A 15,715-nucleotide genomic window follows, 5' to 3' on the forward strand; every position below is an offset into this window, starting at 1 on the left:
ACTGTGTTAGTTATTAGTCTTATTAATTTATAAAAGCAGTTCATTAAATGCATGTTTGTTATAGCCTCTAAATAGAAAAAGTTTAAAATTGGAATATAGATGCTTCATAACATTTTTCAAATCAACTCTGTTATGTGCGTTTGAAAGGCAATATTTCTGAATGAACCACATTAAAATAGGCAACGTATCATGATCTTTAAGTAAAAGCAAAATCAAATCTCATACACAGGTTTTGTGTAAGAAACATGCCTTTTTTTGTGTACAATGAATTCAAATCTCATGGTTTCAGTTGACTTACTGCAACCTCAGTGAAGGGTAAACAGTGATAGAACAACTTAAATCCAGCTAATCATCTTAGATTAAAGTAGTGCCAAAGTCATGCTATGAAGACAGTAAATGGCTTATAGTTATAAAATTACATGGTAGACATGGTAATTTCATATATGTGCTTTTTCTCCATGATTACAGCAAGTACAATAATCTTTATAGGGATGCACCAGAAATTTTTTTTTTAATTTAACATTTATTTATTTTTGAGAGATAGAGAGAGACAGAGCATGAGCAGGGGAGGGGTAGAGAGAGAGAGAGATAGGGAGATAGAGAATCTAAAGCAGCCTCCAGGCTCTGAGCTCTCATCACAGAGCCTGATGCAGAGCTTGAACCCATGAACTGGGAGATCATGACCTGAGCCAAAGTCAGATGCTTAACCGACTGAACCACCCAGGTGCCCCTGAACCAGAAAGTTTTTAAAAATTAATAATCAAATAATGAGACCATACTGCCTTCTACAGATACTTTAAAGTGTATTAGGTGCTATGCAATGCTGAACCAAATGATAAGAAAACAAAGGTGAAGGGTGCCTGGGTCGCTCAGTTGGTTACGCATCCTACTCTTGATTTTGGCTCAGGTCATGATTTTGTGGTTCATGGGTTCGAGCCCTGTGTCAGGCTCTGTGCTGACAGCATGGAGACTGCTTGGGATCCTCTCACTCCCTCTCCTGCCTCAAAATAAATAAATAAACCTACAAAAAAGAAAACAAAAGTGAATCAAAATTATATTTTCCCATGGAATGGAGTAAGAGAAGTCAGTGGTAATTATCAATAAATACACATCTGTGATGCACTGTGACAGGAACTGAAATAGAAGCAGGTAAACTACACCCTAATACCCAATAAAAACAGTGATACTATCTCTGAGTTTATTGAGGGTGGTAAGATAGGAATGAGCTCTGAGTTAGACCTTGAAGCGTGAATAAGAGATATACTGTCAGAGGAATAGGGTGGTACTCTTAAGAAGAGAGACCAGCATGGGAAAAAGAATGGAAATCTAAAAGGATATCTGGTGGGCAGTATAGATAGGGTGTTCATTATGGTGTGTCAAGATACAGGAAAAAAATGGATTTGGGGCCAGGTTATAAAGAGCCTATACTACCCTATCTTCATTTCTTAACATGTTTAAGTGGTTAGAAAACAGTGGAACACTCATTAGGTCTTGCTCACTTGGTCTTCCCTCACTTTTTGATTTCTTAGGCACTTCCATCTTCCTTTCTAGCTTAGATGGTAGTTTTGGAGTTGCAGTGAAATAACCCATTGGCCAAGAACATAAAAATGACATTAACCTCTGAGAAGGAAAGTAATAAAAATTGTCATGGATTGAATAAAATATACCATGTATAGGAATAAACCCACAAAGTCTTATATAAATGTATGATTAAGGAACACAGAAAAATGATTCAGAGAAAAAAAATATTATAACCAGACAATTCAAGATTTGTATTTACTCTTATTAGCTGAAAAACCATGAATAGTTATTTAACCTCTTAAAATAAGTTTTTCCCCTATCTGTGAATGGGGCTGGTAATTTCTATTTTGTTATGTTGTCCTAAAGATTAGAGATATACACGTGAAATACTTAGCACAATGCTTGGCACACGTAAGTACACAGCATGTGCTTCACCCCAAATTTAGTGGATTTGAACAACTATTAATTTATTTCAGAATTCTGCGTGTTAGCAATTTGGGCTGGGATAAGCTGGGTGGTTCTTCTTGTCTCAGCTCATCCCACTTTTTCTGTAGTCAATTTCCAGGTGGGCTGGGGCTGGCTAGTCTCAGGTAGCTTCACCTAGATGGCTCATCCTTATCCCATGTGCTCTGATCCTACAGCAGACTATGCCAACTTGATCACATGGCCAGGCAGGATTTCAACAGAGTGGGCAAAAAAGGACAAGACTTCTTCAAGCCTTGGTTGGACACTGGCACAATATCCCTTTTGCCATGTTCTGTTGATGAAAACAAGTCACAAAGTCAGTCCACATTCCAGTAGCGGGTAAATAAATCCCCCATGTGATGGGAGTAGCTGCACATTTACATTGCAAAGGGGCATGAATACAGGGAGAAGAACACTTCCCCCACCCCACTCCCCGAACACTCTACCACAAGAAGATTGAGGATGCAAAATCAGTTGGAATCTCTAATGTAAATTGAAAGGATAGGAAATCAATATGGTAAATCTTAATGTAGTAGAGAGGAACTTGGAGGCAAAAGACCTGAACTTAATCCTTGCTTCTGCTATTGATTAGCTTGACCCTGGTAAAATAAATGATCTACACTCATTATTCTCAGTATAAAGTTTTCCAAACTCATAATTATTACAAGGAATAAATGAGATAGTGCATGTGAAAATGTGCAGTAAGTTTAAATATATGCATAAATTTAATGGATTACTGTTCTTTGATATAAAGTATACTTAATAAATTCTGAGAGGTTTTCGAACCTCTTACTTTATACCACCTATCTGTCCTTCTAATTCTCTCTCTAGAATGTAGAAATTTGCTTACATTTAAATACTGGGATTGGTAATAAAAATGCACATTACTGGGAATTTCTTTCCTCAGCTACCTGTCCCAGCATTCCTTTGAAGCAAATATTATTGAATCCCAATTATGTATAAGGTATAATATTAGGTACTGGAGATATACCTATGAAAAAAAGCCCTGTCCCCCAAACTTCAGTCATCTTTTGAAAAACACACAAACAACAGCTTAATACAATATAATGTTATAACAGAGAAATGCAAAGGATGCCATAGGATCTCCGAAGAGGGGTGCCTGACCCAGTCAAGGGGAGAAGAGTACACAGGAAGGGGTTCCTAGTGAAGGTAATGCCCAAATGAGGAGCAGGAATTTACTGGACAGAGTAATCCAAAATTCTAATCCAACTGCCCAACTGGTTAGGGACCATAGTTTCAGACCCTGCCTGGATGAACGTGATTTCTACCAATGCTCCCAGCTTCATTGCCCATGATATGTATCCATTCATTTCTCCCCAACACTAAACTGAACTACGTGAGATTTCTTAAACAGAGCATATTTCTTAAACACAGCATCCTGTGCCTTTGCTTCTGCTGCTCACTCCACCTGGAGTGCTCTTGCCTCTTTTATTTCTAATCAGTGTCTAATAAACACCCAAGCATGACTTCAGAGTCTAGTAGGAGTTGCTTTTCTAGGATATCTTCCCTGATTCACACAGGTACAAATAATCACCCTTCCCTTTCTTCTGTCATTTTTTCCTGGTTCATACACTATAATTATTTTTCTATCAATTTACATATGTCTGCTTTATTATACCATATGCTCCTAGAGCACAGGGACCATTCCTTATTCATTCAGACAAAAGGAATAGACATATGGCCAGGAGAATGCAGAATACATGTTACATTCAGGAAGCAAAGTAATTCAATGTGGTTGGAGCAAAAGTAGCATTGTGATCTTGTACAGCTTATTACAGAATTAGATTTTATCCTGAAGTTGGATTTGAAAAAGAAGTGTGGTATGATCAGGTTTGTTTCTTTAGAAGGATCTGCCAGATGGCATAGGCTGCAAAGAGAGAGAGGGAGACTAATAAGAAAGCTACTCCAGTAATCCAGGGTAACAGTGGTGAGGATCTTAACTAAGACAGTCATGATGAATAATCAGGAATACTTAGAAGGGATCATTAGGAAGTAAACTAGAGCAGTGCTTTTCAAATTTTCCTGTGCATTAGAATTACCTGGAGATCTTTGAAAAACCCTGATGCCTGGGCCTAACTACATACAAATTATCCTAGAATCCTTAGGGTTATTTTTTTTCCTTACTCTTCAGGGGATTTCAATGCTTAGCCAAGTCAAAGAACCAGTGGACTAGAGAGTACTTGGTGAATAACTGGGTGTAGGTGATGAGAGAGAAAGGAAGAAAGGAAATCTAGTTTCCTAACTTGGGATGAAAGGGTGGAGTGTATTTAACATGAAATGAACAAATTCAGGGCAGAGTTTGATCTTGAGCAAATTGAATCTAGGGGGTAGAAGGCAGTTGGACATGTTGTTCTTGAACTTAGGAGAAAGATATAGGTTGGAGGTATATATACACTTTATAACTTTTCTACATACGGATATGATCTGAAATTGTTGTGAATGTGATATCCAAGGAAATCTGTATGAAGTGATACCAAGAGGACCATGAGTAGACCCTGGGGACATCAACATGTAAAAGGTGGTCAGAGGTAGAAGAGCCTGAGAAGGAACAATGAAAATGAAAGTAACAAAAAGAGGTACCTCCAAAGCTCATATGGAAGAGGGTTTCAGTAAGCTGGAGATAGCTCACTGTCTAAGTGCTGAAGAGAGTTCCAGTAAAGATTCGGGCTGAAAAGTATCTGATATATTTGCCAAGGTCACTGATGACCTTGGGGAGATGACTTCCTAGACAGAATAGGGACAGAAACTAGATAAAATATTTAAAGAAGTGATCAAAAGGAGAGGAAAAAGCAGCCATTACTACAGTTTCTGAATAGTATGCAGTGTTTTATTTTTTTCCTGTTTTAGTGGAAAATGTCTGATTTTCTATGGAAACTATGTGCATATTGTTTAACTTGCAATATGACTTTTCTATGTTAGGAATAGTTGTGTAAACAGCACATTTGTTAGTCCCAAAATAAACAAAGAAAATGATGAATTTTTAAACAATATAAAAAGACAACTTTAAGAATATTATTCTCATCTGCAAACATCAAATAAGCAATAACCATATAAAATATGAGGAAAGTTTCACTGTTAATGTGCTATTCTCAATGTGTACATTTAAGGAAAATTGTACCAATCTCACTTCCACTTTATTTCTACTACAGTACAAAGAGCATTTAAAATTTGAATGCTGTACAGTTAATTAATATTTAATAAACGTATTTTCTTGGTTTAAATGTCTTTGAAAATCACATGTCCCATGCTATTTTTCCTCCTTGATATAATCCCAGTAGTGTTAGGGATAATTTTGTTAAATTGTTTGACAAAACCTAACTCAGCTACTTGTAATTTACAGTTGTTCACCTTTGTCACTTTTCAGTTTTTCCCTACTAAAAAATTTAAGTTGTCTTGCAGCTGAATTGTTGACTGAATTTCCAATGTAGTTCATAATATAGTTACAGAATACCAAAACAGTGTTGCTGACATGTGTTTTAAGCATACACTTTAAGTTAAAGGGAATTTGGGAATATAGCCAGCTTGTAACCAATTAGATGTTTTAAGTTGTTCTTCACCTTAATTTCTAATGTACAAACTTTATGGTAAATCAGTTTGAAAAAAAAATGCTAAATAAAATCATTTTTGTTTTTCCATAAAGGAAATGTAATTTTAAAAAATAATTTAATCATGAATTTTGATTCTTTCATTTAAAAGTTAGGGAGGATGACAATAGAAGCCATTTAACACTGTTTTTTTGTTTTGTTTTGTTGTTTGGAATAAGTTCTGTCAGCACAAAGGCTGACCCAGGGCTTGAACTCATGAACCGTGAGATTATGACCTGAGCCAAAGTTGGACGCTTAACAACTGAGCCGCCCAGGTGCACCTCTCCCTCATATTTCTAAGCCTCTGTCCCCCATTCTTTGATGTCGGAAGACCTCATCTACTACTTAAGAAAAATGTGCATACCAGAAAGGATAATTTTACCTTTTTCACACCAAGTCTATAAATGCAATTGCATCCATACCTATTTTTTCTCTCTCTACTCTTCTCTTCCACCCCATTAAACTGGAAACAGTACCTCTGCTCCTATCAAAGTTTACTTCTACTTATGCGAAAGATTCGTCATCACCTCTTGCCTTCTCAATAGCTTTTTCCTCCTTTCCAGATTATTTCCACCAGCATAAAAAAATACTCAAATATGGCCCATTAAGAAAAAACATCTCTCCCTAGACCTCCCATAATCATTTATGTGCTGCCCCATTTATCTTTTAGCTAGCTCACCAAAACCTTGGGAGAGATTTGTGTGTCACTTCTCTCCACTTCTGTATATTCTATTCACTCAGACTATTCCAGTCTGACTACTGTCCTTGCTGCTTTACTGAAACCATTTTTTGTAAAGGTTACCAATGGTTGCTGTATTGCCAAACCTCATGGACAATTCTGTATTCTCTTACACAAACCCTTAGTTGTATTCACCAGAGTGGATTGGTCTTTACTTTCTGGAACACTTTCCTCTCTTAGCATTTGTGACCTCACATTCTCAGATGGCATCCCAGGCCCTTCCTTTTTCTGTATTTTATTCTCTTCCCTTTGAAGTCACCTATCCAGGTGGCTTTAAATACTGTTATATTTCAAAGTTTCTAATATGTACGCCTTCATCTCTAACCTCTTTAGTGAGTTCTAGACTCATGTATACAGTGATGTGGTTTATGTTCTCATTAATGAGAGAGGCTTAATAGACATTTTATGTGTAAGATATGAAAACGGAACCTCTTAGTACCTCCCCCCACCCAACACTAGTTATTTGACTAGGCCTTGTTGCATCTCAGTAAACTGTCTACATTCCACTTAGTAGCTCAAGCCAATAATCTAGGGATCAGCCTCAATCTCTCCTTTTTTCTCATCTCCTGAATCTAACTACTGACCAGTCTTGTTGGTTCTAGCTCAGAACTGTCCACTTCACTGAATCCCCATGGGTAATATGCAAGCCACATTATTTCAATCTAACTGGACTCTGCTTTCATCCTGAAACGCCTTCATTCCCTTCCCTATAAATTAGTGAAACATATCTTTTTAAAATGCAGATCAGATTATTTTATCACCCTCCTTTAAACCTTTCACTAGTCTCCATTGCACCTATAATAAAACCCAATTCCCACAGGGATCGGCTCATAGAGATATGGCCACTGACTGTTTGTCTCGTTTTCTCTTAAATTCGTCTTGCCCTATCATGAAACTCCATCCACATGGCCTTCTCTTTTTCTTAAATATGTCATGCTCATTCCCACCTCAGTGTCTTTGCACATGTATTTTCTTCTACTTAGAATGCCAGTTGTCTTCCAGTTCCCCATCCCATTCTTCAGTGTAAGGGGCCTTCTTATCTATCATGTCTCAACTCACACAGCCTTTTACTGACCATCATCTGATGGAGGCACTGTGCACCCCACTGATTCTCCATTACTGTCCTCTATTATGCCTTTCTAACAATAATCTTGATGTGTAAATAGTCCTTATAATTTTTTTAACTTGCTATAATTTTCTCTCCCTAAAATGTAAGCTACAGGAAGGCAAGGACTTCTTCCATTTTTTAAATCACTTCTGAGTTAGAACAGTTACTGGTACATAGTATGTGCTCAAGAAATATCAGTTGGGGATACCTAGGTGGCTCTGTCATTTAGGCATCTGACTTTGCCTCAGGTCATCTCATGGTTTGTAGATTTGAGCCCTGCATCAGGCTTTGCAGTAACAGTGAGGAGCCTGCTTAGGATTCTCTTTCTCTCCCTCTCTCTCTCTGCCCCTTGCTTTCTCTCTCTCTCTCTCTCTCTCTCTGTCTCTCTCTCTCTCTCTCTCAAAATAAATAAACTTAAAAATAAATATTAGTTGAGTGTTCAATGGAAAAGACTCTAAGTCAATGTCTTAAACTCCTTTCTATGTCATTTGGTAGCAAGCACACAGTACATGCTCAATTTGCTTATTAATGGACTGACATTGACTCTCCCACTAGCCTGTGTGTCATAAAATGTAGGATGTAGTTCAAACACTACATAGCATTTGGCTATGTATAAATTTGCCTATGTATAAAATTATCCAATGATTTTTAAAATATGAGTTATAAAAATGGAGCACTAGAAATGGCCTAATTTAAGTGAAATATAGGCAAAAGTTACCCTGGCTTTAAGAAAATGTTTCACTGAATATTTATTTCTAGTAATATAGCATGATGTTTCACAATATAAAATATCCATCAATTCTCTTTTTTCATGGGAAGAAAACAAAGCCCTGTCCTTTCTTGCTTGCCTAAAAACCAAGCACACTAAAATACGGAAAGGCTTTCTAATCATCAAAGAAAGATTAAATTATGCCCAGTGTCCTTTTAATGTTAATATCTTTTAGCCAGACTCTTTGAAAAATCCTAATATGTTTTAATAAAGAATAAAATGATTTTTGGGTCATTTTTATTCCCCTGAAGTAGAATGTCATCACATATTTTCCCAAAATATCAGTTGGTTTTAGATTAAGAATATTTAGACTATGAAGACAATTTGGCATTTTAAAAATAATGTAGATTTTTTTCCCTTACATTTACTTGACTGTTAAAAAATTGCTTAGGAAGTTATTTCAAAAGTGCCAATTTTAGTTTTAAATGTAATAATTGTCAAGACTCTAAGTGAAAGATATCAGGATACAACTTGAATTTTCTTAAGATAAAGTGGTGTTAGTTCACACATACAGATGTGTTAGTGGTACACCTAGCTTAAAAGTGGCTAGCATAGGTCTCTTCCCATTACACATTTTCTACTTCCCTGTCTCTGTTTTATTTTTCCCTAGCATAACTAGCTTTGGGTGGAGGTGGCAAGATCGGTTAAGTGAAGAGTCAGTTGGGGGTCACCAGCAGCTCTCAACACACTTCATTCCAGTTTAGGGACCAATGAGAAAAAGAATTGTTATCTTCCCAGCTCCAGTGTAGGACTTCCACAGGAATAGAGTGGCTGATTGCTATGATCAGCCCTGTTAGAGATACTTTTTGTTTTTTGGGCAAGAACGTAGAGTCTGTTTCAGAAAGTGAGGAAAGAAGAACAAGGTAGTGCTTGACTGCTTAGAGCACACACACAAAAATCTACCTCTGCTTAACATAATGTTTCTCTCCCACCTGTGGTCACCCTTCCCCAGTGACAGCCCATGCCAAATCATACCAAGTCACTGCATCCCCAGGCATTTGGTGGCACCAGGGCTCTTGATGTTCAGGACAATTATCTGGGTAATATTTATTTCTCTCCATCAAGCCCAACCATGGCTTCTCATGATCCTCAGGACCTATAGGGCAAAAATGACTTTAACCAACCCCAACACAATCAATATATATTTGAAGCAATAACAGCTTTGTCAAAATTAAAATGGCCATTTAGTAAAGTGGAACCAGGTTAGACACTAGTTGAGAGCATAACTAGTCAATGCTAGTAAACATGGTTATTTACTAGTCATTTACTAGTCAGTGCTGGTAAACATTATTTTCCTGGCAGCAGATTTCTTTGGTCAGGCTATCTGCTTAGCTGAGTCCTGCCCACTATAAGGGTCTTCCCTGTTGTCCTCCACGGCTGCCTAGGAGGGCCATGGGAGAGGAGGATGTTGTGCTGATTTAGCACCTGCTTCATATTTCTATAGGAATGTGAACCTGAGGATTACTTTTCATAATTAGAGGCATGTTTGGCTTTTGTTTTTTGGGGTTTTTTTTTGCTTGTCTTGATTTAAATAATAAAACTCCCTAAAAACCTTAGTATACTGTTTATTACTTTCACCATAGAAGCACTCGTATCTAATGCTAAAATCTGTTTTTCATTTTGAACTTTGGATCTCACCCTGCCTTTAAAGTTTTAGCAACAAGCCTGGGGGCTCTGCCCATTTCCAAACTCTTTTTATTAACTGTTTTGTTTTTAAAATTTGGTTTTTTTTTTTCTTACCTTGAAGCCACCGAGGACAATAGGAATCTGTCTGACCCGCGCCCATTTGATTTTCCTTTTAGATGGGCTCCTTTTTTTTTCATGCAGAGGATACTCACCAGGAGGTATTAGTCTCGTCCTAGAAGATCAGGTGTACACTGTGGTATTTCTCACTGGTTAGTTTTCAAAATAGGGAGGGGGGCAGAATATCGCTGATCTTAGATCACGTGAAAAGGGCAGAAAAAGCATCTCTTACTGAAGGTTCATAAGTTATGCTGGTGATCCTTTTTTAGCTAGCAAATGGGCAAGCATGGAATGTGACTTTTCCCTTTCTTTTAGCCCTAGAGAAAAGGCCATGTGTCATTCTTAACATTTGTTTCTCCAAATTCTTAAAAGCTGCATTCTCACTGGACACAAATGTTGACTCCTGAACTCACCCCAAAATAATTAGGCATTCTTAACTTTTCTCTTCTGTTCATCATTTACTTTCTTCCTTTTGTTCTCTCTCTAAAGAGGAATCAATCTTATTTCTCATCATTGTCCCACCTTTATCTGATTCAAACTCTCAGATCTTCTGATCCCTGTTTCTCAATTGCTCTGTCTAGTTCACAAGTTCTGTGTATTTCAACATCTGACCCTTTTTTCTATCACCAAGACCGACACCCAGATCAGCCTTGCTCACTCTTCACTCTGACTCATGATAATTATTTGCCAACACTTTTCATCTGTTGTTTATTTTTTCCCTTCTCTGACTCAAGATACTCATTTCTGCTTAATCTTAAAGGGATAAACTGATAGCGGCACCTGGGTGGCTCAGTCTGTTAAGCATCCGACTTCAGCTCAGGTGATGATCTCATGGTTCATGGGTTCAAGCCCCACATTGGGCTCCGTGCTGACAGCTCGGAGCCTGGGGCCTGCTTCAGATTCTGTGTCTCTCTGTCCCTCCTCCACTGCAGCTCTTGTTCTCTCTCTCAAAATAAACAAGCAAACATTTTAAAAAACAAATAAAAAAAAGGAAGAGCTGATAAAGCAACTCCCTGCTCCTAAACTTTTGGTGACCTCATTCATTTATTCACTCAGTCTTATTGTGTGCCAAACACCATGCTGATTATTGTAGGTGAAATGATGAATGATACAGAGCAGGCCCAGCTCCCATGGAGATTATAGTCTATCAGGAGAGAAAAAAAATTAACCCAGCGTTACAGTCAGGCTTGTTGTCTCCGTGGTTTTCATGGTGTATGATCCCAACTTATTTTCTGTTTCTGTCAATGTTGAAAGCATTTACAACATATATTTGTTTTGTTTTGTTTTGTTTTCTAGACATACATAAGAAAGCTGAGTGTGGTGAGAGCATAGTTAGTGGTTTTAGTGGACTCTTCCTCTAGATTCTGCAACTTTAGGCTTGGCACAAACTCTTTGTGGTTCAATCTCAGTCTTTAAATGTTAATAATAAAAAAACTAATGACATGTATTGAATGCTTGCTTTGGGCCAGCAAAATCTAGTGGTTAAAAGCACAGATTCCCAGTCAAACTGCCTGGGTCTGAGTCCTGGCTCTGCTCCCTCTTATCTGTGCTACTTGTGCATCTCAGTACTTCAACATCTTCTATAAAATGGGGAAAATAGCGTTGGGAACAATTAATTAAGTGAATGAAGTAAAAACCATTTAAACAGTACCTACAGCATCATAAGAGCTATGTAAGTTTTAGCAACTTCCATTATTTCTTTCCTAAGTAAGTCATACTATTATCCATGTTTAACCAGTGAAGAAACTAAATAACTTGCCTGGGGCCACACAGTCAGTGATAGAGTCAGAGTTCTAATGTGGATATTCTGGCTTCAGAGCAGATATTAGTAGCTATCATTCTATGTACCCTCTATTATAGGATTATTGTAAATAGTCAAATAATCAGCATTTAACAAAGTTTAAACTTATAGTGCACTGTGAATATGTAAGGTATTATTATCCATGCTGTAATAAGATATGATTGAAGAAAACACTAATTTATTTCTTTTCTGTATCTTGAAACTTTTAGCTACAGCAGAAATTATATTAATAAACATTTCTATGTCATTGTGTGATATAGACAACCCTCTCACATGCACAAATGTATGTAAGTCCCACTATCACTTTCTGAGGTGGACAAAGTCCACATTGTTCTCTCCATTTTAAAAATAAGAATGTGGAGGACCAGAAAAGTTAATAAGAATTCAGAGGTAGTAAATGAGAAAATCTCTAACATAAGTCCGAAGCCCAGAATCTCATTCTTTGCCTCACTGTAAGACTCTGTTGTTTTTTAATAATTTTTCTTTCAGTGGATCAAAACTAATTTTTAGACTATAGTTTGCCATTGTAAACATATATATGTAAATATCAATATACCCTTGTGTACAAAAGCATAACCATTTGAACTGACATTCTTTCCCTCTTTTCGTTTTAAAGATTGTGATTGCTAGCATCATGTGCAGTTACAGCAAAAATGACTGGATGGAGCTCTCCAAAATGGCTGAGGTAATGATTTCTTTCGTATATATTTATTTTATTTCTCCTCTTCCATTTTTATTAGTTTTAAATAAAGAGCTGCCATGAAAAATAACACAGTAGAAGTAAAATTGAATGGAAAATGGTAACTTAAAACATTTCTATTATAATTTGTTTACCCTGTGTTTTCATTAAAATGATGGAAATGTAAATTTAAAAGGAATCTATTCTATGAAAGTGGTCCCTTGGATTTCACACAGTACCTAAAAAATCCTTTATTCTTTGAATCCATATACTCTTTATTTGCATATTAAGCAAACTGTATATTATGATGGATGCCATGATAAAATTTAATTCTACCTTTGAGAGTGTAACAGGATCTTACCTTGCCTTTAGGCAAACTAGTTTGACAGCGAGAAGAAATTTTGAATATAAAACTCTTGAATATTTAAAATATAAAAGGTTCGTTTAATACTATTCTAGTTTGAATACAGACATGCATAAAATGGTAGGACAGAATGCTCCTGAATTGAACACTAGTCAGCAGGTTTTCTATAATATAAATTGAATCTTGCACAAATGCAAACAACTAACCATGTGCCTCCAATTTGTATTTCAAATAGAAAAATACATACTTAAAATTGTATACTTATGTCCGTCATGCTGTCATGAAAAATAATCTAGATAGCTTCAGCTGGGGTTTCTTGAAAACGTCTCAGAAATGTAGAAGGCTAAATCTAACAACGCTTATATACTAATGACTGTACATTATAAAATATTATAAAGCCTTCTATCGTGTTCAAAAATTGTACATTTTATTTGGATATCTTAAAACTGCGAGGGAAAAATTACTTCTGGGACTTAAAGGGGTGAAATTAAACATGATCAGTAATTGGTTTCGTGATCTTTAGTGCTGGGTCCACTTTATACGTGTATTTACCTAATTGACCATGAAATCTTCCACAGAACCTGTGCTTGGCATGAGCTTTGCCAATTTTAAGCTGACTATGATGAATGGCTTTATCACGCTGCTTGCTTCTCTGCCTTTCTGTAGAATAAAATACTTTAAAATAAATATATTCTTCAGTAATGAGCATTAACTTTTAAATAAACAAATTTTACTTTTAAAAAGTCCAAAGCCTTCCTATTAGTAACATACCAACCAAGTTAAAGATATTTTTCACATTTCTCACATTCTGTATCTATTTATTTAATTGCAGTTTTATTTAATATCATAAGTACTCATAGCAAAAAAAAAAAAAAAAGAACAGCAAAAACAAAGGAAAGGAAGGAAGAGAGGATAAAAAGAAGAGAAAAAAATTAGAAAGAAAAAGTTATGCTTTCCATTGGGTCAAACCAGTCTATAGAATCTCTCCCCAGGAAAGCCATCTACATAACAAGAAGGTCAATCTATAGATGCTGTCAATTAAAAAAAAAAACCTTTTCTATAATCTTAAAATATGGACCGTCCCAGGGCATATCGCATGAAGGAGCTATCCCCTGGAGGGGACATCCCCCTGGAGGGCCGCATTAGGCAGCATGATTCATCATAGCTCATTGATAGGTACCCAATAACGCTTTGTAGAGTCAGTTTTGTTTTTATGAATGCATGCTTCAAAAGAGATTAAAACAGATTTTCTTTTTTTTACAGTAGAAGATCCCACATTCAAACAAACAAACAAACAAAAAAAACCCATTCAAACCAAACTTACTATACCACTTACAGTGTACATTTCTTTGGGGGGTGTTGATAATGGGAGGTAAGAAATCTGAACTATCACACCAGCTGTTCTAGCACGAGTTTTAAGTTCAGCAGATGACTTAATGTGATGATGAATATACTTTAAATTCATGAAGTTCCTCTCCTTATAGTACATTAATTTTCGAATTACGCAATAGGGAACCAAGGAAATCTGTTATGAGCTCTTTACTATTATATCTGAAAACAGAAATGACACGTGTGTAACAGCAGGACAGATCAACTTGTACAAGAACATGAAAAAGCAAAGAGTGAGAAACTGTGTCAGAATGAAAATTTGCACGAGGAAGGATCATTATTATTTGTTTCACCAGAGGCTACAACTGTGTTTTCCTATTCTATTTTTTTAACTTTATTTATTTATTTATTTATTTATTTAGAGAGACAGAGAGAGAGAGCAAGTGGGGGAGGGGCAGAGAGAGAGAGAGACAGAATCTGAAGCAGGCTGTGTGCTGTCAGGGCAAAGCCTGATGCAGGGCTTGAACTCACAAACTGTGAGATCATGACCTGAGCCGAGATCAAGAGTAGGATGCTTAACCAACTGAGCCACCCAGGTGCCCCAGTATTTTACTATTCTAAATAAACATTTAAGACCATATGGATGGTTAAAAAAAATAGAACCTAGGTACATTCTTAAAATATGCTGAATTCAACTAAATGACATTTTTAAAAATTAATATATATCCAGTATATCATCTTTACCATGTACATATTTTTTATTTTATTTTTTTAATGTTTATTTATTTTTGAGAGAGAGAGAATGGGGGAGGGGCAGAGAGAGAGAGGGAGACACAGAATCTGAAGCAGGCTCCAGGCTCTGAACTGTCAGCACAGAGCCCAACATGGAGCTCTGACTCATGAACTGTGAGATCATGACCTGAGCTGAAGTCGACTTCTTAACCAACTGAGCCACCCAGGCACCCCTACCATGTACATACTTTTTAAATATATTCTTTTAAGTTCATTTGTTTATTTTGAGAGAGAGAAAGCAAGCATGTGTGTGTAGGGAAGGGGTAGAGAGAGGGAAAGAGAGAATCCCAAGCAGGCTTTGTGCTGTCAGCACAGAACCCTATGCAGAGCTTGATTGTACAAACTGCGAGATCATGGCCTGAGCCAAAGTCAAGAGTCAGACACCTAAGCGACTAAGCCACCCATGTGGTCCTATCATGTGCATATTTTTTTTAGAAAGCTTTATTTCCTCCTGGAAATAGAACCATACTGAACCAAACCTTCCTTTTCAGTTTAACCCAAGAATGCACATGCTTTTATTGTCATCTTTTATGCATTCTTCAACCTGGTTTGAATTTGTTGTTTTGTGAACACCATAGAAAGGAAGCAGCCTTTAGAAAAGTTTTCACAGTTTGGTGTCAAATCAGTAGCATTGTTAGGGTCTGCTCAAGTTTTCTGTATCTGATCACAGCCTTTCCTACTTTTCTGGGACATGGATAACCTACTCCAATTCCATGCAAAGGAAGATCTATGGAACACCTACTATGTGCAAAGTCTCTTGCCAGCCAAAACAGAGGTGAATAAGATATAGCACCCATCAT

General features: G+C 36.8%; 1 protein-coding gene across 1 annotated transcript in view; it reads left to right on the forward strand.

Annotated features, from left to right (window-relative positions):
- The window catches only part of DPYD (dihydropyrimidine dehydrogenase), an 853,279-nt gene that overhangs the window by 556,945 nt on the left and 280,619 nt on the right, over positions 1-15,715 (forward strand). Inside the window, exon 15 of the mRNA XM_060626444.3 lies at positions 12,368-12,436. Within this exon, the coding sequence (XP_060482427.2) occupies positions 12,368-12,436 (69 nt within the window). The remainder of the gene's footprint in view (positions 1-12,367; positions 12,437-15,715) is intronic.

This window comes from Panthera onca, chromosome C1, assembly GCF_046562875.1.
Source record: "Panthera onca isolate mPanOnc1 chromosome C1, mPanOnc1 haplotype 2, whole genome shotgun sequence".
Lineage (NCBI taxonomy): Eukaryota > Metazoa > Chordata > Mammalia > Carnivora > Felidae > Panthera > Panthera onca.